General features: G+C 51.5%; 1 protein-coding gene across 1 annotated transcript; it reads left to right on the forward strand.

The window, feature by feature from the left end:
• Positions 1–117: 117 nt before the first annotated feature.
• gna13b (guanine nucleotide binding protein (G protein), alpha 13b) lies at positions 118–20,319 on the forward strand. Its single transcript, XM_036552265.1, has 4 exons — positions 118–401; positions 6,166–6,392; positions 13,565–13,615; positions 19,668–20,319. The coding sequence occupies exons 1-4, from the start codon at positions 119–121 to the stop codon at positions 20,238–20,240; spliced, it is 1,134 nt and encodes a 377-aa protein (XP_036408158.1). The 5' UTR covers position 118; the 3' UTR covers positions 20,241–20,319.
• Positions 20,320–20,623: the final 304 nt, after the last annotated feature.

Consider the following 20,623-nt stretch of genomic DNA (forward strand, 5'->3'; position numbering starts at 1 on the left):
ACCCACTACTACGTTACGCGTCGTGCGCGTCCCTGGAAGTCGCGCCCCTCCCGCCCATAGACTCAGGAGCGCGCTTAAACTGGACCCTCCCTGCTGTATCGATGAAGTTGCCTCAAAGATGGCGGACTTCCTGCCATCCCGATCCCTTTTATCGGTTTGTTTCCCCAACTGTCTCCTCACCAACAGTGAGGCAGAACAATTAAGGAAATCTAAGGAGATAGACAAGGGTATTTCCAAGGATAAAAACTACGTGAAGCGCCTTGTGAAGATCTTATTACTCGGAGCTGGCGAGAGCGGCAAATCCACTTTCCTCAAACAGATGCGCATCATACACGGCCAGGACTTCGATCAGCGGGCCAAAGAAGAGTTCCGGGCTACGATCTACAGCAATGTAATCAAAGGTACGGGCAATAAAAATCTGTATTCGTCACGCGTATGATTGTTCCTTCACATTTTGGAGAGTGGAGGTCCGCAGTATTAAAGATCTGTGCAGCCGATGCAGTTTACGAGTACTTCGTGTGAGAAGTAAAGTTGTTAGCTCGCCACTCGCTAACACAGATGAAGGCATCCCCTCTTTCGCTCCGGCACGAGTAGCTAGTTAGCTAGCTGGCCAAAGTTTGAAAGAAGAAACGCCCATGTTGTTTGAGGTCTCCGTAACGGTAGCCGATATTAAACGCGTGTAACATTAAAGACGTAGATTTTAAACTTTCTCTTCACTTAGCCAGAATCGATGGCGACGTTGCCGAAGAGATTAAGAATTTTCGAGGTAACATAGCTGTGGCAGCAGGTTATAACGTTGGCTAGGAGTGGTGATGATTGATCATTCCTAGATAGCTGAGGATGACCTAACTGGGCAATCAACAAACAAGCAGTTTTCTAGCTATTCAGCGAAGTTACTAAGCCGTATTCATTTCAGTTATGTCTTTAACAGTTTCTTAACTCTGAGGTAAGCAGGGAGTAGCAGTGCAGTAAACTAGCACGCATGGTTTGCTAACTTCACAACTACAGCGGTAATTTAATCACTTATGAATAGCTAACAATGGCTTGTTGTCAGTCTGCTTGCTAACTAACCGGGTAGCCTGGTAGTTAATGCCTTAGATTGACTCACTAACTAAACTAGCTGGCTTAATAGCTTGTAATGCATTCTTCATCAGATAACAATAGATTACCCCAGTAGAAATCTTAGCATCTAAAGTGTTCTGTTCACAACGGAGAAATTTCAAGTATGTTCCTACTAAATTGGCTAATGTGTTTGTTAGTCTTTTCCAGTGATAATTATACATGGTTAGCTGGCCAGACACACAATTATGACAAGGAGCGGTTGAGCGACAACCTTAGCCTGACTTCAGAGCGTTTTGGGTTCAGCGCCACCCCGCCCCACACACATGCACCGCCACCACCACCTGTTTGTTTACCCATCACAACCACTTTTTGTCGAACAAGACTGACAATCTGTCCACTGAAGTCGATAGCATGAGAGGGTGTTGTCAGCATTTCTTAGAGGTCTGCGGACAGCGCCGAAGTGACTGCTGCCATGCAACTGAACTGGGATGCATAGCCTGACAATACGTGTAACGAGACTTGCGTGTTCAGTAAGACCTGTCTTACAAACAGGCAGAGCGGAAAACCCTCAAAGTTCCAGAGGTTTCGAGCAGTTTCATAAATTTGGGTGGCTAGCGCCATTGAACTTCTGCTTGTTTTGAGGTCCTGTTGTTTTAACTGATGGAAAAAGAAAATCAAGTGCTTCAGCTTTTATTGAGTTGCTGCGCTATATGGCTTCAGTCTGAAAGTTTCAACCTGTAAATAAACAATACCAGTTCGATAAGACTAGTAGTTCCAAAAAATATGTCAGAAAAAAAGGAACTGTATGTTTTCAATGACCTAATTAGAGCACACATTTACAATGCGTCAGCACCATCTAGGAATCTAGAATCTAGATTAGTATTGATTGATTCCTGCCTTTCAGAATATCAGACAGGCTTTTTACAGCTTACTGTAAAAATTCTCTGTGCAGGTTTTTGCTTACTATACTTCTCTTCAATGCGGTGTAATCTTTAACCAGAATGCAAGGAGGTTGATTCTTCCCATTTTGCAAGTGATTTGCATGGTCTGGAATATTAGAAGCAGGGCGTGTGGCGTTTCTGTCTCTTAATGGAAGACCATTGTGCTGTTTGTGGTGGTGCACCTTCACGCGGTGCTCGGTTATCTTCCAGGGGAGTTGGAGAGGGTGGCCGCAGCCCCCTTGGCAGTTGGTGGGGAATTTCCCAGCAGCAGCTGGGGCCAGTCACAGAGGAAGCGCCCATGGCAGTTATGCATCGATCGGGAATCCCTCGGTGACGTATGTGACGGTCTGAGGCCGATGTCACCTTTTTTTCCCCCCCCTGTTCTTTTTAAAGAAAAAGATGAATCATTTTACTTCTCTAGCCCTTCAGTGTTCTTCCCCTATGCGATAGACTCAAAGAGGAAACGTTTGGCGCGTCGGTTCAGGGCGGGAAATGGATAAAGCTGACGCGGTGCTGACTCTGGGATGCGAAGCGGGTGGCGGGGCGCGGCGGATCACATTTTGGGCCATTTTGGGCCTTTCTGTGGCCGCGTCTGGCTCTGTTTCTGAACCTTCCAGCCATGTTCAGCCGGGGGGAAGGGGCAGAGATACTGTTTTGATCTGGTGAGATAACTGTGTTGTTAAACAATTCCAATTTGCTGAATTCTCATCACAAATATGTTTTTCGGTGCCTGTATAAATGTTTAAAGCACAGAATAGGTAGTTCACAGTGATTTCATGATTTTTAATTAATTAATTTTATTTAGTCAGCTTTGACATAGGTTTGAAGAACAGGTGTTTTGTGGCAGGCAAATCTCCGTGTATGCCTTTAGAGTTCCATGAAGGCTCTTCTTGCAGTGTTAACGCGGTTCTGCTTCTTAACGTCTTTAAGGTTTGGCAGTGACCTTCGCTTTGTTTGCACTTCTTGTAAACGATGTAGCAGCCCTGACTAAACGAGGCCGCACAACACGCGCCGCTTCATTAGGCCGTGGTAGGGCTCGAAGAGGCCAAAGGTCAGTGGCCCCTGCTTGGTGCCACACTTGTAAATGAAGAGAGGACCAGGCCCCTTTGGAAAGAGGACAATGAATAATGCGTAAATGTAGATGCCCCGCCATGGGCAGGTTATTCAGGCCTTTTTAAATGGCGAATTTGCTAATGCAAATCAGCAGAGGGGCTCAGTCCTGGACCAGCTGGAGTTAACCCCCCAGTCCCCCACCTGATAGATTTCAGCTAATGGATGTGGATAGACAGAATACTGTAGTGGCTGTGCTGATGTAAACACAACAGCAAGACTAAGCCTCCTAGATAAAAGGGGGGGGGGGGGGGGGGAATCCCATTCTTTAGGGGGGCTAGGGGTGGGGACGGGCTTCACTCCAACCGGGTCTTCGCTGACCGATCAACCAAAGAATCCAGCATTTCTTCTATTGAGAAATGAATTGAGCACTGTGTGAGTCAGAGACTGTCAGCCTTTTCTCAGCCATTGAATTCTTTTTCTTCTTTCAGCCCGAGGCTTTAACTGAATGACAGCTTAATGATATGTACCCTTGCCGTTTTTATTTTTGTCGATGACTATTTACATTGATCCCAGGCACCCCCCCCCCCAACCCTGTTAAACACCCCCTGGGGTTCTTGTATCCTTCATTGAAGACTTCCAGTGTAAGTAACAGAAGGCAGCTGGCGGTGAGGTTCTGTTCATTGCCCTGTTGCAGTGTCCCGTGCTGTCCCCCCCACCCCCCACAGAGGGGTGCACCCTATAAAGTGTCCCCCGGCCAACGGACGGGAGATGAGCCCACACCCTCCGGCGCGGTCTCGGCTCTCCCCGCCCCGCCCCCTCCAGACTGCTGTTTACTCGTTCCATCTGATGCCTGATCCTGTTTATAAGCTGGAAACGGCGGACTTAGCGCGCATATGTTTCCATCCTGGCATTGTTTACGCACTTAATAAATGTGACCTGGACGCCTGCGTGGCCAGAGGCACGAGGCCAGCAGCCAAGTAGACAAAGCAGTGCTGGGCGGGGGGGGTGGTGGCTGTTTTTCAGCAGGCAGAAGCCCGTCTGCCGGGTGGGAGCGGAGCGGGGCCTGCATTCGTGGAACACTCACAAGCTGGAAGGGTGGTTTGTCTCTGGTTAGCTAATGGGACTGATGCTGTGTGTCAGAAGAGCAGTGCGGACCCGGAAGATGGAGTCACGTGGCCCATTCTGTACGCCTTGGGCCGCTCCACGTCTCGTCTCTCAGAGGAGTCTTAGTCCGAGGCGTGGGCAGCGGTGTCGTGTAGTGGAAAGGAGCAGGATTGGTAACCGAAAGGTCGCTGGTTTGAATCTGCTCTACAGCACTACTGCCGTACCCTTGGGCAAAGTACTTAACCCAGAATTGCCTCAGTAAATATCCAGCTGTATAAATGGATAACATTGTAACCTGTGTAAGAGGCTCTGGGTAAGTCTGTCTGCTGAAGGACAGTAATGTAATGTTAAGCGGCCGCTAAGTACGTCTGCCAGGGTCTGGAGCTCAGATGGCGCCTGCACAAGCTCAGGATGAAGAGGCCCTTTGCTTGTACTTGTACACGTTCAGTCATTTGGCAGGTGGTCTTTACTGGTCCGACCTACAGAGCGAATGGTGAAAATGTATACAGTGAGGCCACATGAAGAGCGGTGTCTGCAGAAAACGTCAGGCCACGAGCACGTGTACGCCCGTCACACAGCGCCGGAAAAAAACCGGCGCCACGCTAAATGCAGAAGTGCTTAAATAAAGCATTTCAGCAGCAAGTGCGATAACGCAGCAGCACACAAGGAAAGATTCGAGGGGTCCGTTTATTCCGGGGCGACATGCCGGTTCATTGCGGGGGCCGCTTTGCGCTCCGTCGCCCTGGTCCAGCCTTATCTTTCGCTCCTTGGAGCCCGCGAGCACAGCGCAGGCGGCCGCAGATCGGATTGTCTGAACCGGAGCGTCGGCTGAGACACCGGCGGCGTTTGCTGATCAGGCTCGTCGTTCCCGCCACGGGGCCGGGTGCAGGCGGGCTTGAGCGCGCTCAGGGGGGAGGCCCTGATTTGCTGCCCCCCTGAACGCCGGGGCGGCCTCCTGGCTGTTTAACGCGCCCGTGTCCCGTGGGAAACAGCCACTCCGCGCTTCACTAATGCGTGTAGATGGAGCAGGGTTATCGATCGTGTGGTCCCGCTTGTAGCCATTACTGCCCCCTGGACTGCAGACCTCTGTGAGTTTGCCAATATTTTAGCACTCTAGTGCATGGAAATGTGATTATTCCTCCGACCTTTCAGCCTCTGCCTCTCACTTACTGTCTTTGCTTGATTTAGAGTTATAGATGTTATAGACTTATATAGAGCAAGTGCTGGACTATTTATGAAGAGAGCTCTGAGTAAAGTTAGTAGTTAATTCTGTGCTCTTGGTCCAGGTCAGTGGCATCGTTTGGACCAGAATAGGGGATGTTTTCTGAGGCATGTAAACCTCGTTTAACCCCAGTGGAGCCATCATCTGAGACAGGAAACCTGAAACAGGCAGGTGGAGATGAAAGGACTTGTCTCAGAGAGCCCTGTTAGCCTAATGCAGAGGACGGGCAGGGCGTTTGGTAACAGTAGGTAAGAGAGTAGTAAGTAGTCTGCTTTAGCAGATCAGATGACACCCTTTGGATCCGTGCGCTCAGATTTGAATCGGCTGCCACCAGGATCCGCGCATTTCATTTATTTTCACCTTTGGTCGGTGTCATGTAATCACTGCGTGTAATGTAGTTTGTTAGAGGTAGCCCTGGGTAGTGCGTCGAGTGGGCGGGGCACTGTAAGCGTGTGTCTGGACGGGGCATGGCAAGCGTGTGTGCAGGGCACATGTACAGATTGGGGTGGGGCAAAGGCAGTGTGTGCTGGATGCAGCGTGCTTTTTCATGGGCCCTTTGCTCTCAGAAGAGAGAATACTGCACTGCTACAATACGGTACCTCTACCTGCGGGACAGAGACCCACAGCACAGCGTCTCTGCCTGCAGGATGGAGAACAAGGACCGTCCTTAGACAGTTATCCAGCACTGGATAAACAGACATCTCAGAATGCTGCACCAGTTTCCGCATTAAGGGACTCCTCAGGGCTGTGCAGGAGGGTAACGGCCTGTTCTCTCCCCGGCAGGGATTCGGGTGCTGGTGGACGCCAGAGAGAAGCTGCACATCCCCTGGGGGGACCCCTTGAACCAGGCGCACGGGGAGACCATGATGGGCTTCAACACGCGCTCCGCCCTCATGGCCAACGGCATGGTGGAAACCAAGGTGTTCCTGCAGTACCTGCCCTCCATCCGCGCCCTCTGGGCGGACAGCGGGGTCCAGAACGCCTACGATCGCCGCAGGGAGTTCCAGCTGGTGAGTGTGTGCCCCCCCGTCCCCCCCCCCACCTAACCCCCTCACCCCCTCACCCCCACACGCTGCAGGTCTTGGGTGTCCAGTCCCGAGGAGGACCCGGTCCCTGTCCCTTTAAGAGACGCCCTCTCCCCTCTCTGTCTCTAGCGACCGCACTACAGAAAGCATACAATGTAAAGCTTCGCGCTGCTTAATCTCTGCCGCTTGCATAACGCCACTAAGGTGAGGCGGCCCTGTCTTTGCTCTGAGGCGGAAACCCTCTGCGTGCGTAGATGGAGGCGCCGGTTGCCCGGCAGCGTCAGCCTGACAAACACAAGCCGCGTGCGTCAGCCCGGCACGGCCGAGGCGCTCCTCTCAGAACCAGGGTGCCTCTTAATCAGTTAAAAGTGTCAAAGAGTGCTTTACTTACACTGTATAAGCATGATGCAGTGTGTGATAATTCTCTGCAGTTTCCCTTGTAGAGAGACCCCAGAGACCCCCTGAGGGTAAGCCAAGGGCAGTTTTGAAAAGGAGAACAGACTCAGGGGGCAGGAATCCACTCCTTATGGGTCTGGGGGACAGTGACAGTGGCTGACTTTTTCGGAAAGTGCTCTGAGAGTGCATTATGCTGGGAGAACTTGTCCGGGAGAAAGCTTGCTTGGAAGGTCAGGTCTCGGCGACAGCCCCGCCCTTTAGCGGTCACTCACATGTCTGTGGGGCGGGGATTTCCTGCAACACTTTTTTTGTGGAAAAGTCTACTTTATTCTCCTGGTGCGTCAGCAGAGTCCCACCTTGGATTTGATCCGCCCCGCCCTCCAGTCATAGTTTCTGTCCCCCAGTAGGCCCTCCACCTCGCAGAACAAGGTGTCAGTATTTGTCCCGGCAGGCCCATCTCACAGTGCCTCTCCTCTGAAAGAGCTCAGAGCCGGGCCCATCTCACAGTGCCTCTCCTCTGAAAGAGCTCAGAGCCGGGCCCATCTCACAGTGTCTCTCTGAAACAACACAGAGCCGGGCCCATCTCGCAGTGTCTTTCTGAAACAGCACAGAGCCGGGCCTCAGCAGCAAGCCTGATGCTCACAGCTCAGGAAAGGAGCCACTCTGATTCAGCCGTGACGAGTCTAGCATTTTGTGCTCTTTCCTCCAAAAGAAATACGTACGTCCAATTTTCTTGTCCATTGAGCTCAAATAGCCCATGAATTTTCACAGTACTTTTGTGCTCTGGCACTTGTTGTGGAAACCTGGCTTATTTGTAATCATATTGATGTTGCTCTTTTTTGGTCAGATCTGTGCACATTCTGTTGCCCATAAAGAGCTGATTCCCTGCATTAAATGCTCAGTGTCCTTATCCAGCCTGCCTTAATTGTTCCCGTTTTTGGCTCCAAAATTGATAGCAAGGTCTTCACCGCTCAGTGGAAAGTTACTCAATCGCAAGGAAAATTTGCAGAGGCTTGTAGGAAACGTATCCATGTTTACAGAACAAACCAGTGCTTGTTTTAGGGGAGACGCATAAGAGAATACGTGGTGGTTCTGTCATTCACGGCCGAAAGAGAAGATGGCCGCACCTTCAGTCTGGACGGGAGGCAACACGACCGCGCTGTCTTTTGTCTTTTAGTCCAACCGCAGTCACACTGTCGGTCTGGCCAAGAGGGAGCATGACCATGCTATCAGTCAGGCCCCAAAATGTAGCATAGTGGTAATGAGCAGGGCTGGTAACCAATAGGTTGCTGGTTTGATTCCCCCGCTGGGGTACTGCTGCTGTACCTTTGAGCAAGGTACTTAATCCGCAGTCGTGTTAGTAAATAGTAAATATCCAGCTATAAAAATGACTTAGTTTTTACACGTTATCCACTCTGTATAAGAGCATCTGCTAAATGACAACAGTGTGATGCACTGTAACGTAACGTAATGTAGCACCACAACACTGTCGTTTTCTCCCTAAAGAGAGCCGAGTGCGCTGTCAGCGGGGACAGGAGAGGACGTGGTGGCCCTCATGCCAGGAGGGGGGCGGAAGGGAAACAGAAGCTCCTCAGTGTGGCGTAATCCGCCGGCCGCGTGCGCCGAGCGCGAACGCCCCGGAGCTTCCTGGCGCTTTCACAACGCCGGCTGGCCCCGGCTTACACAGACCCTGGCACGCAGCCGCCTGGTGAGCGGCGAAAAACAAAAAGCGTCCTTTATTCCCCCCTGGGGGAGCACCCCGCCCCCAAGGAATAATCCTAATCCGCCGCATTAGGGCCCCGATGCCGCGGTGTCGGGTGGCAGCATTCCACACACACTAAGGCCCCCCCCCCAGCCCAGCTCTGTCCGCTGAGGCTCCTCAGCGGACGAGCAGAGTATTATGGGGTGGGGCGTACCCCCTTACCCCTCCCCCCAAGTTTCTCCTGAAACCAGGGGCTGGGAGGCGTGGCAGGTCGTCGCAGTGAGGGGGCCTGAGGTGCTGCATTGGGCTGAGTATTTTAGAAATGTCTTTTGCTTGTTTCTGTTTCAGGCTCTCGGGCAGAAAAGGGACGTACGAGACAGTATGCTAACAGCGCGTAGCTGTGAGGACAGTATCAAATCTATATATAGAATAATCTGCTTTTTCAGTGTACTATGTGTGTTTTCTAGCGATCGCGGATTCCTTCCTCAGTGAAAGTGAGAAGGCAGCAGGTGTCGCAGGGTTTTTACAGAGGCCGTTGGCCGTGGCGTGAACAGCAGGGAAAACACCGTTTTGGTGAAAGGTGTCAGATTAGGCGTGACGCAGACGGCGTTGCACGGGTGCGCTATACGAGCATCGATTTCCTCACCATTGATTCGCCGCGAGTTCCGTCCACATGCAAGGCTGTCTACATCCGCTTCCCCGGTGTGGACACGGTGTAGAGCGGTGGTGCGTTAGGGGGCACGAATTGCTCCCCCTCGCAGGTCGATCCCAGCTCTGTTTGGCGAGCGTCTTGAGTTCCCGCCTCTACTGCAGGTGCTCATTTATCAGGAAGTGTTTTTCAGCTGCTTGGGGTTGGCTGCGTGATCTAACACTGTATATGCTCCACAGGGTGCCAGGTCTTCTATCTGTCAGAATACATATGTGTGTCTGTGTGTGTGTGTGTGTGTGTGTGTCTGTGTGTGTGTGTCTGTGTGTGTGTGTCTGTGTGTGTCTGTGTGTGTCTGTGTGTGTCTGTGTATGTCTGTGTATGTCTGTGTGTGTGTGTGTGTGTGTGTGTGTGTGTGTGTGTGTGTGTATGCGTGTGCGTGTGCGCGTGTGCGTTTGTGTGTGTGTGTGTGTGTGTGTTTGATTGTGTGTGTGTGTCTGTGTGTGTGTGTGTGTGTGTGTGTGTGTGCCCACAGTCTTGAGGTTACGCGCTGTTACGCAGTGGCCCGTGACGTCACCCTCATTGACGTCTCTGCGACCGGACCGCAGCGCCTATAGATTACAGAGGACCAGATGTGCTGATAGCAGGCGTGTGAACTGCGTCACTCGGCCTCCTCCTCATTCCCCCCCGGTGCACCTCGAGAGCGTGCGCGCCGCGGCAGCGCGCGTCAGAGTCGTGATGTTCCCCCCGTCTCTGCACTTTCGTGCATCTGAACCAACCCGCCAAGCGCTGTTCTCGTCAGAGGTACCTTGTCACGGCAGAGAGTGTCCTCGCCCACTCATCCGAAATCCTCCAAGGCTACGAAAAGAACATCTGAAAGTGCGTGTGCGCGTACGCACCCTTTGTGTAATCTTTATCTGTACCATCATTTATCTGAGGAGCTTTGAAGAGAGAAACAGTGTATATCTCAGAGTCTCTTTGAATTGATTCCCCCTAAGTGGTGTTGTCTGGGAAAGTCTGTGAGTATTTGAAAATGAAATGAATGACAACCATTCTGAGCTGCAGCTCACAGCAGGTATTCCCTAGTAATCTTACAGAGCAGTTCTGGCTTCCCCTGCTCACCCCACCCCCTCCTGACCTTTGACCTGCAGCCTATCAGTGAGCAGAATCACTGGTTGAACAGGTAAAAACTTGTTTCAGGTCCAGAGGATATTGTTCTTAAGCAGCAGTTGTCCCAGTGTGTTTGTTCTTTGGGGAGTCAGGGCAATCCACAAACGTGACATCATTGCTGTCCACTTAGCAATCGGGTCTGTCCACGTACAGCAGATACCGGTCAGGACAGTTAATTTGATTGGCTGTTAAAAGGCCTGGGGGTGGCGAGGGTGGCAGGGGGTTGCCAGGGGAGAGATGGCATGAGAGGAAAAGCATGTTCACACCTACAGTTTCAAAGGGGAAGGGTGGTTACTGTCACGTTACTGAATAGTGTGGTACGCAAACATCCAAATCATGGCTTGTGCCAGAGTTAAAACATGAGTCCTGCTCTGTCTGATTGGCCTGGCTTATTAATCACTCCACAGTGTGGAGTCTTGCGCCCAGCAGATGGGGTCTAAAATGGTGAAAAGCAGCTTGTAAACAGAACATTATCACGTAATTCACTTAATGAGACCTGAGACATGCAAGGAATCCAGTTTTTTCCCTTGTAAAACCAGCTTGTAAAAAAGCTACAGCTCTTACAGTGTCCGAGCTCTGACAGCACCAGAGCTGTGCTGATCACAGCCAGGTCTAAGCTGTGGTAGAGAAGTGGAAATACGCTGCCCGCTCACTCCTGTCTGACACCCGGAGACCCGGCTCGGCCCGGCACGGGAGCAACGCTCAGAACTGCGCCGTACGGGTGAGGCCCGGGGCAGCCGCAGAGCCCGACCCGGGGGGGTTTGGGTCGCGGGCCAAAATCCCGGGAGATTAACACCACCGGTCCCTGATCAGCACGTGACAGGACTCGCGTGCGGGTCAAAGGTCAGAGTTATAACGCACAATTCGTGGTGATAAACAGCTTATCCGCCCCGCGTTAGTGCAGGGTGTTTGTGCGTGATTAATGAAGAGCTCCTTTTCAGCTCCGTTTCTGTGTCGTTGTGATCGGCTGCGGCGAAGCTCCAGGCTCTGGGCGTGGCCGTGTTTACTTTCTTGCTGTGTCTGCCAGCTCATATGCCACCACCCCTCGGTTTCTGCGAAAGCTTCTTGGAGGGGTGGATGTTAGAGGCTGGGGGTCCCCCCCGGTCTCTGCTGAGGTTTTTGGGGGAGGAAGGAAATGGGCAAAGTCTTCCCTCTGCGGCTGCCCCGGCCCAGCAGCACTCTCGCTCTGAGCTGTGCTCTGATCGCCGGGAACGCCCTGAAGATGCGCCGCTGTATGCACAGAAGGGCCCGGGGAAACCAGAGGCACGGTTATGAGTGTATAAATAGGACTCAGAGAACCCGTCGGCACACCAGGTGTGTGCGTGTGCGCGTGTGATTGTGATTGTGTGCAAGCTTGTGTTTGCACGTTTTTGTGTCAGCATGTTTGTGTGGACACATTTGTGTGTGTGTGTGTGTGTGTGTGTGTGTGTGTGTGTGTGTATGTGCATGTACACGTGTGCATGTACACGTGTGCATGTGAGTGTGTGAGAGTGAGTGTGTGAGAGTGAGTGTGTGAGAGTGAGTGTGTGAGAGTGAGTGTGTGAGAGAGAGTGTGTGAGAGAGAGTGTGTGAGAGCGAGTGTGTGAGAGAGTGTGAACGGAGCGAGCCGGATCCAGCCTCGAGCTGCAGTAAGCGTGTAAAGCTGTCGCCTGGAGCCCTGCCTGCCATCGCTCCCATGGCCTGAGAGTCACGGGACGCTTTGTTTGTTTGCTCTCTCTTTGTTGTTCAGTTCCCTGGCAGCTTTCTCCTGTCACTCTGTTCTGTGTGTGTGAACGGTCGAGCCTCCCTCCCTCTCTCTCTCTCTCTCTCTCTCTCCCCCTCTCTCCCTCTTCCTCTTCCTCCCTCTCTCCCTCTCTCTCCCTCTCCCTCCCTCTCCCTCTCTCTCCCTCTCCCTCTCTCTCCCTCTCCCTCTTCCTCTCTCTCTCTCTCTCTCCCTCTCTCTCTCCCCCTCTCCCCCTCTCTCTCTCCCTCTCTCCCCCTCTCTCTCCCTCCTCTCACTCTGCGTGTCCCGGGGCAACTCGACCTGAAACGGAGCGTGTTTTTCCTGGCACGCAACGCGCCGAGCAGCTGTTCCAGGCGCGAATGCGGAGTCAGTCAGGGAGTGGAAACGCGCTTAGTCAGACAGCTGAACTGCCGCAAACAATTCCAGCATCTGCACTCTGTCTCTGCGGAACCGAAGAGCAGGGGGGAGAGGGTGCCGTATCCGGCCCCGAAGCCCTCTCTGAGCGTGCTCTCCGGGCTGCAATCGTCCCAAGCGGTCGATAAGGCGTTGCTGGGCGGGCTTATCGCGGCCCGCGTGCAGGGGTAAATCAGAACCTTGCGTCAGGCGGTGGCCCTCCAGGATGTGGTCGCCGTGCTTCATGCACTTCCTGCCGTGTGCAGAGAGCTGCTGTCTCATGTAGCAGCGCGCGCAATGAGGGTGCGATACGAGAGCGTGCCGAGCACTGGAGGGGTGCAGGCACACGGACAGGGTGCTGTCAGTTTCGGTGTGCGTGAAGGGAACTGTGGGGCTGTGTGTGTGTGTCTGTGTGTGTGTGTGTGTGTGTGTGTGTGTGTGTCTGTGTGTGTGTGTGTGTGTCTGTGTGTGTGTGTGTGTGTCTGTGTGTGTGTGTGTCTGTGTGTGTGTGTGTGTGTGTCTGTGTGTGTGTGTGTGTGTCTGTGTGTGTGTCTGTGTGTGTGTCTGTGTGTGTGTCTGTGTGTGTGTGTGTGTGTGTGTGTGTGTGTGTGTGTGTCTGTGTGTGTGTGTGTGTGTGTGTGTGTGTCTGTGTGTGTGTGTGTTGACTGAGACAGAGAGGTGACGTTGCAGAAAATATGAAAAGTGAGCAAGCAGGTAGAAGCTGCCTGCTGATAAAGGCTTTTCGTGTGTCCTGAAGCAGCGGGATTGAAGCGTTTCCAGTGCTCAGTGTTGACTGTGTCTGTGTCAAATCTCGGAAGTGAGGTACAGTCGGCACAGCCTGGGGGCAGCGCTGAGAAGACACCCAGACGCAGCAGAACGAGGTCTCCTGTCCCCGGATGCAAAGGAGAACGCCCTCCGTCTCGGGATGGACCGGTCTAAATGGGCAGCGTCACACACACCGAACCGGTGTCGTCATTAACGGCTCCCGCGCAATGACAGCAGCAGCGGTTTCCCCTGTGCCTTCGTGCGCTTCAGCTTTGTACAGAAGTCGATGTTAAGCCACCTGCTGACCCGCTCATTTGTTTGCCCGCCGATACACTCACCCACTGTCTCATTCTTGTTCGCAGGGGGAATCTGTGAAATATTTCCTGGATCATTTGGATAAACTCGGGGAGCATGTAAGTCTGTTTTCATCCTTCTTATTAATGAGATTTACAGTCTGTGTAGCAGTCTGTGTAGCAGCGCTGTGTGGTCGTGCGTTAAAGTGGATGGGCGTGTGCTTGTGTGTTTGTGTGTGAACGTGTGTCCTCACCCTTGAACCCTTGAATTTTGCAGAATGAGGTATTCTCCTGCAGCCACACCCTAATCCACGCCTCTCCCCACCACTCAAAGCGGAGAAACCTCCAGAGAATTCCTAGGACTCCCCCAGGGGCCTATTTTATGCACAGTGTACATATACATTCTTCCTAATGTTCATACACCCACATGTGTATATTTGTGTGTGCGCGCGTGCACATTACCTCTGTGTACACACATTCTGCGTGCGTATGTTTTCATACGGGAATCGATGCCGTGACAATACAGAAAGGTCACTTTGGAACGCCTCCCGTCTAAATATAAACAAAATTACCGGCACGGGTTTGCGCCCGGTTGCGTAATCTAAACGAAGCGTTCCCACTGAGCAGATCTAAAAGCACAGTTTCCAGGGAAGCTGAAACTTCTCCATTTCCTCCTGGCTGCTGGTGAGAAGAGGGGGGGGGGCAAGGTTTCCTTTTACAGAGAATGGCCCGTCATTTACCGAATTTAGGAAACTCGGAGAGGAAAAAAAAAGAGAACCTCCATCATTTGGACAAGGAAGTGCGTCACAGAATGTAATTTATAATTAGAACAAAAGTCCCGTGAAGCGTAATATCATGAGAGTTAAACTCGGAGACTGTCGGGTAGCTGCCAGCTACACTTCTATAGATGGCTGCACTAGACTGTCTTCTAGCGAGCTACACTCATCACCAGCCGCTTCGGTGTCTCCCTCGCTCTGTGGCTGACTCACATCTCACGCTTGGAGAGGGGTGAGGGTCAGTACAGCAGGTGTGGCACTCAGTAGAATGTACAGGTTTCCTGCTTTTACAGTAGACCACCTTAATTTCATTGTTTTCATTTGAACTGTATGCTTGTTTTAAAAAAAATGCAAAACTAAACTAAACTAGGAAACTAGGAGAACGGTAAATAGCTTTTCTTTATGTAGATTAAATGCTTTGCAGGGGGATTTGCAGTGCATTTTACTTAGAACGCCAAACAGTATTTGAACACATCTGAACAGTAATCTGAAGCATTGGCTTAACTTTTTGTGATTCTCTAACATTTGAGATAAAGCAAAAAGCTTATCTTGCAAATCCAAGACATAGTCAGCCATTTGAAGAGATGAAAACTCTGGTTACTTTGTGTTAACATATCTGTCAACAACAACAGCAGTTCACTCGGGAGGAAAAAAACGCCAGCAGCCATATCTCCATCGCTCTCAAGCGCTTCATTAAAAAAACCCAGATTTTTCCACAGTTGCGGTTTCAGCTTTCAAACTGCAATGAGCTGTTTTGTGACAGACCCTGATTGGTCGGGGGTTCTTCGCCTAATGCTTAATCCCCGAATCCCCCGGCTAAACCGCAGCGTGCCCGGTCTCTACAGTCTGTCTCTCGTCGGGGTCCCGTGCGTAACGATGTGGCCGGGGCCGGTTCAGCAGACAGCCCGGGGAGGGAGCGGCCTGCACCTGATTATTAATGTGTCTTTAGCGTGCCGAGCCCGGCTTATTCATGCTTCCTGTCATCCGTTACAGCTTGTTCGCTGGAAAAAAAAAAGAGCGCGCGGTTCGCATCGCGCTCCAGTCATGATCACGTCCCCGGCGGTGTCAGCTGATCCGTTTTGTGTAATTAGCCAAACACCCCCCCAACCCCCCAGCCCTGTTTGTCGTCGTTAATCACGACAGATGTTTGTGGTTCTGTGCTTTTTCTTTTTTTTTCCTTTGTCACATGATTTGGTTTAGCAGAGTCCCTTGAAAAAAGCCCAGCTAAATTGCACGTCAGCACAAATCGTTTTTAGCTGCGCTGTTTTCCTCCTCTCACCCTGGTTAGCCGTGTAACTGTTTGTGTTTCGGTGTCGAAGGAAAGCAAAATCTGACTTCAGTAAAGCCGGTATAGAGCAGATGGAGCCGTTCAGAAGAGTGAATTATTGGTGGCGTCATAGAGTGGTTCAGAAGAGTGGCACCGTGGAGGCGCTTCGGGAGAGTGAAACGTTGCGTGTCAGACCGCATCTACATTCACGCCATGAAGCAGAGCGGTTGGCAGGGAAATGAAAGTGTTTCACATGGTGACAGTCAGGTGGCAGGGGAAGTCTCCCTCATGGCTTTCAAAGACAGTGACGCACTCGGAGAGAGAGCGAAAGATGTGCAGAAAGGTAGCGGAAACGCGGGGGGGTGGGGGGGGGGGGGGGGGAATCCGGAGAAACGACACCTCCTTGCCTGTCCTCTCACCCTCACCTCTCTCCTATCCTCCTCTCCCGTACTCACTTCTCAGAGGCAGTAAGTCTGGCTTGGAAGGAGAGGGTGCTTTTAGGACTCAGTTGACCTGCCGCAGAGGAGGCGTGGCCTGTGGGAAACTGACAGGTGTAAGTGGTGTGGTCTGTGAGTTATTGACAGCTCTCCGCTGAGCCTCTCAGACAGGCATTTTTCCACAGAACCCCTCCCCTCCAGCTCTGGGGACTTGTGTAACTGAGTGGTGATGGAACAGGAAGAGGAAGTCCTGCAGCAATGCGGGTGTGTCGGGGGGGGGGGGGCACTTGACGAGGGCTGTGTGGCTCTTCCTCCTCGCATAATCCCAAATGAACATGAACAAGGAGTCCTCACCCAAAGCCACCCTCCAAGGGCGTGTTCAAGTACATAATTCTACATTACCATCAAACTCCGGCCTAACAATTAGATGATTTTTTTTTTTTCTTTCAACTTGAAAGATTTGTGTGCACAGAATGACACACATCTTCTTTATACATCATTTATGTCACAGTGCAAAGGGCATGACCTCTGTGGTGTCTGCCAAGAACCCAGAAGGTAAACGGGAAGAGCAGCTCCGAGGGAGGTTGCAGGCATATCTTACAGTGACTGTGGCTAGTCGATTAGTTAACGCGTGTTACCCTGTGTCTTTCTGTTGTATCCGGCCCACTGTTCCCTTAGGGTGCTTGTTTACATATTTTACATATTTTACAGTGGGAAGAAATCAAGCACAGTGGGAATTGTGTAATTTCTTTGCCTCATATAACCCAATCATGCAGTTTGCCGTTTTACTCCAGGTCAGGCCGGCGTATAACACGTCCAAGCTTACACGTCCTTCGTTTGGTTAAAGATCAACATGAGAAAACCAGAACACAAAAGCTCAACAAGGAAGAGGATTTCTAATGAACTTGAGGTGTAAGACCGTATGGTCTGTGATGGTACTACATTTGAAGAGTGGCGCTAATGAGGACTCCAGGGTGGCTCAGACTGTAAAAGCTCTTGTTTCAGCTTTTCGACCCAAGCTGAACCGGGAGCTTACATCGGCCGAACAAACCAGCCTTGTTCTGCTGTCTGATTCAGTATCTGTGTGGTTAATTGCTTGACCCTATTTTAAGCTGCTCTGGACAAGAGCTATCCGGAGCCTCTTAAACTTAAATATTCTACAGTAAACCTTACCGCACCCTGACTGAAGACGGGACGTCGGCTGACGTCTGCTCAGATGAGCGAGAGCGTCAGCTGAGCCGTGCAGTCTGACGCAGCAGAGCGTAGCAGGCCCAGCAGAGCCCCCACTGCGGTTGCAAAGTGACAAACAAGCCGTTTTTTTTTGCGTCAAACGGCCGCACGGCGGGCGGGCAGGCTGGCAGGCGGGCCCGTCTCCTCGTTTGCCTGGCAGTTGTTTTCTGCAGGCTGCGGTAGCCTGCGCCGGCGGGTTTGGCGTGCACCAGCTTTGCATTGTAAATCCCGCTCGCCGGCACCAATTGCGCGTTTCGTACGTAAACCAGTTTACCACGCTTCTCTTTCAGGGCCGGGCGGGCAACGAGGCGTCTGGGCATTTCTGCGAATGAATGCCGGTGTGGTTTCACACCCCAGACCAATGGAAATGATTCGTAGTTTTACTGTTCTACTGTTTCACCACTCTGTGGTTGCAGACAGCGATAAAATGTCAAAGGTCCAGAACCAAATTTTTATTAAAGCATGGTATCTTCCAACAAGTTATTTAAGACTGAATACTGATATAAGTAATCTCATGTTGTGCGACATCGGTTGATTGTACTTATGCATTTAGTTGTTTTTTGATGCTCTACGTAGCACCACCCCTTATAGATAGAGGAGTAAACTCTCCTATAGGCAGGTTTTAATTCTTTAACCCCATTTGACCAGAAACTCCAGCTGTTGCACTTCATTGCACTTGCAACTGTTATGCTTAACTCAGTAATGCATTTTATACTTGATTCATGTGATTCCTGCCCCATACCGATTAGTGTGACCACAGTGCGGTCCAGCACTAGCCTCTGCATTCCACCGCATAAAACTGGTAATTATAACACTCTTTAATACGTGGTCAGCATTACTGAGTATGAGGAGACTGGTTGTAGCGCTCTTGTTATAATGTGTGTTACTGTGTCCTCCACAGCACCTCGTGTGTGAGGCCCAGTCAGACTTGTGGTGTGAGCAGAGCCAGTCAGCACTGTGGGTCTGGGTTTGGGTCTTTTAGTTTTTTCATGCTTTCTTCCCCGTTGTGTGACCGTATTTTGGAATTGTAAATTGTATATACGAGGCTCGTCTCACAACTGCAACCTGTCCACTTGTTCAGAAGTACTAAGGCAAGATGAATGCACTCTTACAATACTCTTGCACCGGGTCAACAGCTCCACTGTGCAGCACAGTACAGTGGAGTGGGTGCTTATTGGAAGATGGGCACCATTTAGCTGATGTTATCTGAGCAACTCTTAGGCGTCTGGCGAATCGCAGAGGGCGGTGACATGAGCTCACCTCAGCTGACCTCTCCACCCCTGTAGCCGACGGAACAAAACGAATTTATTCTGCGGCCGTGGGATCCTGTTTGTTGTCTGCAAATGATACGAGGTGTTTCGAACCCAGGCCCTAGGGCTCAGCCTGTGCTCAAAACAAACACCTTACAGACCAAGCCACCCACCCCCAATGGTTTCCTTCTGTGGTTTCAGCCCAGTTGTTTGAGTGGTTTGCCCAGGGCAGTTCAGGCTGGGCAGAGGTGTGTTGCAGTCGTAGTGGCGCCATGTGACAAAGGACATTTTGTGCGGTTCACCACTCCTTTCTCCCTGGTGGAACACCCACACACAGTATTTCATTTCCATTTCTGCAAGGTTGTCGGGTCGCACGACTGTCCCCGCGAGAACGCAGGCTGTTTTCAGAGTTTGGACGAGCGGCCTCTGGATTTGACTAAGCTGCGAGCTTTGTAGCCGTTATCAGCTGGTAGCTTTGAATACCATGCAAAATTATGTATAAGACCACTGCCCAGACAGCGCGGTGTGTTTGTGTGCGACGTGAGGGCACTGAGATTTGGCTCTCCTGTTTCTGCCATACCTAAAGCTGACCACCTGGTCACGGTACGGAAACGGTATGGGCTTTGGATTGTCCTTCAACTGGACGCATCTTGGTTGTGATCAGGGGAATTGCTTACCAGGTTATGGAGTATCTCACCAGAAGTGTTGAAAGCAGAGTTGAGGGCCAGGTTTGGTACTGTCCTAGATGCAGTCTAGACTACAGGCAGGATGATGAGTCGGGCCAGGCTGAGAGGTCTGTCGACATTACACTTGTAGCATTCTTATTTGCAGGAGACCTTCACTTGTCTAGAATATTCACACCAAACAGAACACCTTCTTTGTGTTCCTGAGCAGCACCAAACCCACCCAAACTCTCACATTTATTTTACACGTTGTGTCCACTTCATGGCTTTATTACTTAAGAATACATACTAATGGCTAATTTAGTGCATCTTTACGTTCATTTTGTATTTAAGAAGCAGTTGTTTTGTGTCAAAAATTCTCTTCACACAAGTCTTGGTCCAGCATAGTATTACACGTAGTATCTCTAGAACTCATGACTCTCATGAATGGTGACGGTCTCCTGAGGGTGTTTATGTGGGTGTAGTGTGTAAGTGTGAGGGCGCTCCTCCCCCTCTCTCACTCTCTCTCACACTCTCCCTCTCTCTGCAGGACTACCTCCCCACGCAGCAGGACATCCTGCTGGCCCGGAAGCCCACCAAGGGCATCCACGAGTACGACTTCCAGATCAAGAACGTGCCCTTCAAGATGGTGGACGTGGGCGGCCAGCGCTCGGAGCGCCGCCGCTGGTTCGAGTGCTTCGACAGCGTCACCTCCATCCTCTTCCTGGTGTCGTCCAGCGAGTTCGACCAGGTGCTGATGGAGGACCGGCAGACCAACCGGCTGGTGGAGTCGCTCAGCATCTTCGAGACCATCGTCAACAACCGCGTCTTCAGCAACGTCTCCATCATCCTCTTCCTCAACAAGACAGACTTGCTGGAGGAGAAGGTCAAGACTGTGGCCATCAAGGACTACTTCCCCGAGTACCAGGGCGAGCCGCATGGCCTGGCCGATGTGCAGAAGTTCCTGGTGGAGTGCTTCCGCAGCAAGCGCCGGGACCAGCAGCAGAAGCCGCTCTACCACCACTTCACCACGGCCATCAACACAGAGAACATTCGGCTGGTGTTCCGGGACGTCAAGGACACCATCCTGCACGACAACCTCAAGCAGCTCATGCTGCAGTGACGTCGGAGAGCGGCGTCTTAAGTGACGTTTAGAGGGAGGCCGGCTCCGCCCCGCCGCCCCCCGGCCCCTCCCTCTCGCCCTCCCCCTCCCCTCCCATGGACCGTGTCTCCATTCTCCTTTTTTGTTTTTTACTCTATATAAAGATAACCTTGTAAACATTTGTGTTGGGGGTTGGGCAGGTGTGGAGGGTCGGGGGGTGGGGGCGGGGCCGGTAGCGGAGGTTAGGTAGACGCTGTCGCCAATGGTCTGTTTCATTGAGTTTTTTTTTTTTTTTAATCCCTTCCGCTGTGAAATGCTACAGCCTTGGATGCCAAGAGCGTGCCTGTTTTTTTTTTTGTTTGTTTGTTTCTTTAACTAACCAATGGTTACGGTGGAAATAAGAG

The sequence above is a fragment of the Megalops cyprinoides genome, chromosome 19, assembly GCF_013368585.1.
Source record: "Megalops cyprinoides isolate fMegCyp1 chromosome 19, fMegCyp1.pri, whole genome shotgun sequence".
Classification (NCBI taxonomy): Eukaryota; Metazoa; Chordata; class Actinopteri; order Elopiformes; family Megalopidae; genus Megalops; species Megalops cyprinoides.

Coding starts and splice junctions, on each gene's coding strand:
- gna13b (XM_036552265.1), top strand. CDS start 119: ATGGCGGACTTCCTGCCATCCCGATCCCTTTTATCGGTTTGTTTCCCC. Junction 402..6,165: donor CTACAGCAATGTAATCAAAG/GTACGGGCAATA, acceptor TCTCCCCGGCAG/GGATTCGGGTGCTGGTGGAC. Junction 13,616..19,667: donor TGGATAAACTCGGGGAGCAT/GTAAGTCTGTTT, acceptor CTCTCTCTGCAG/GACTACCTCCCCACGCAGCA.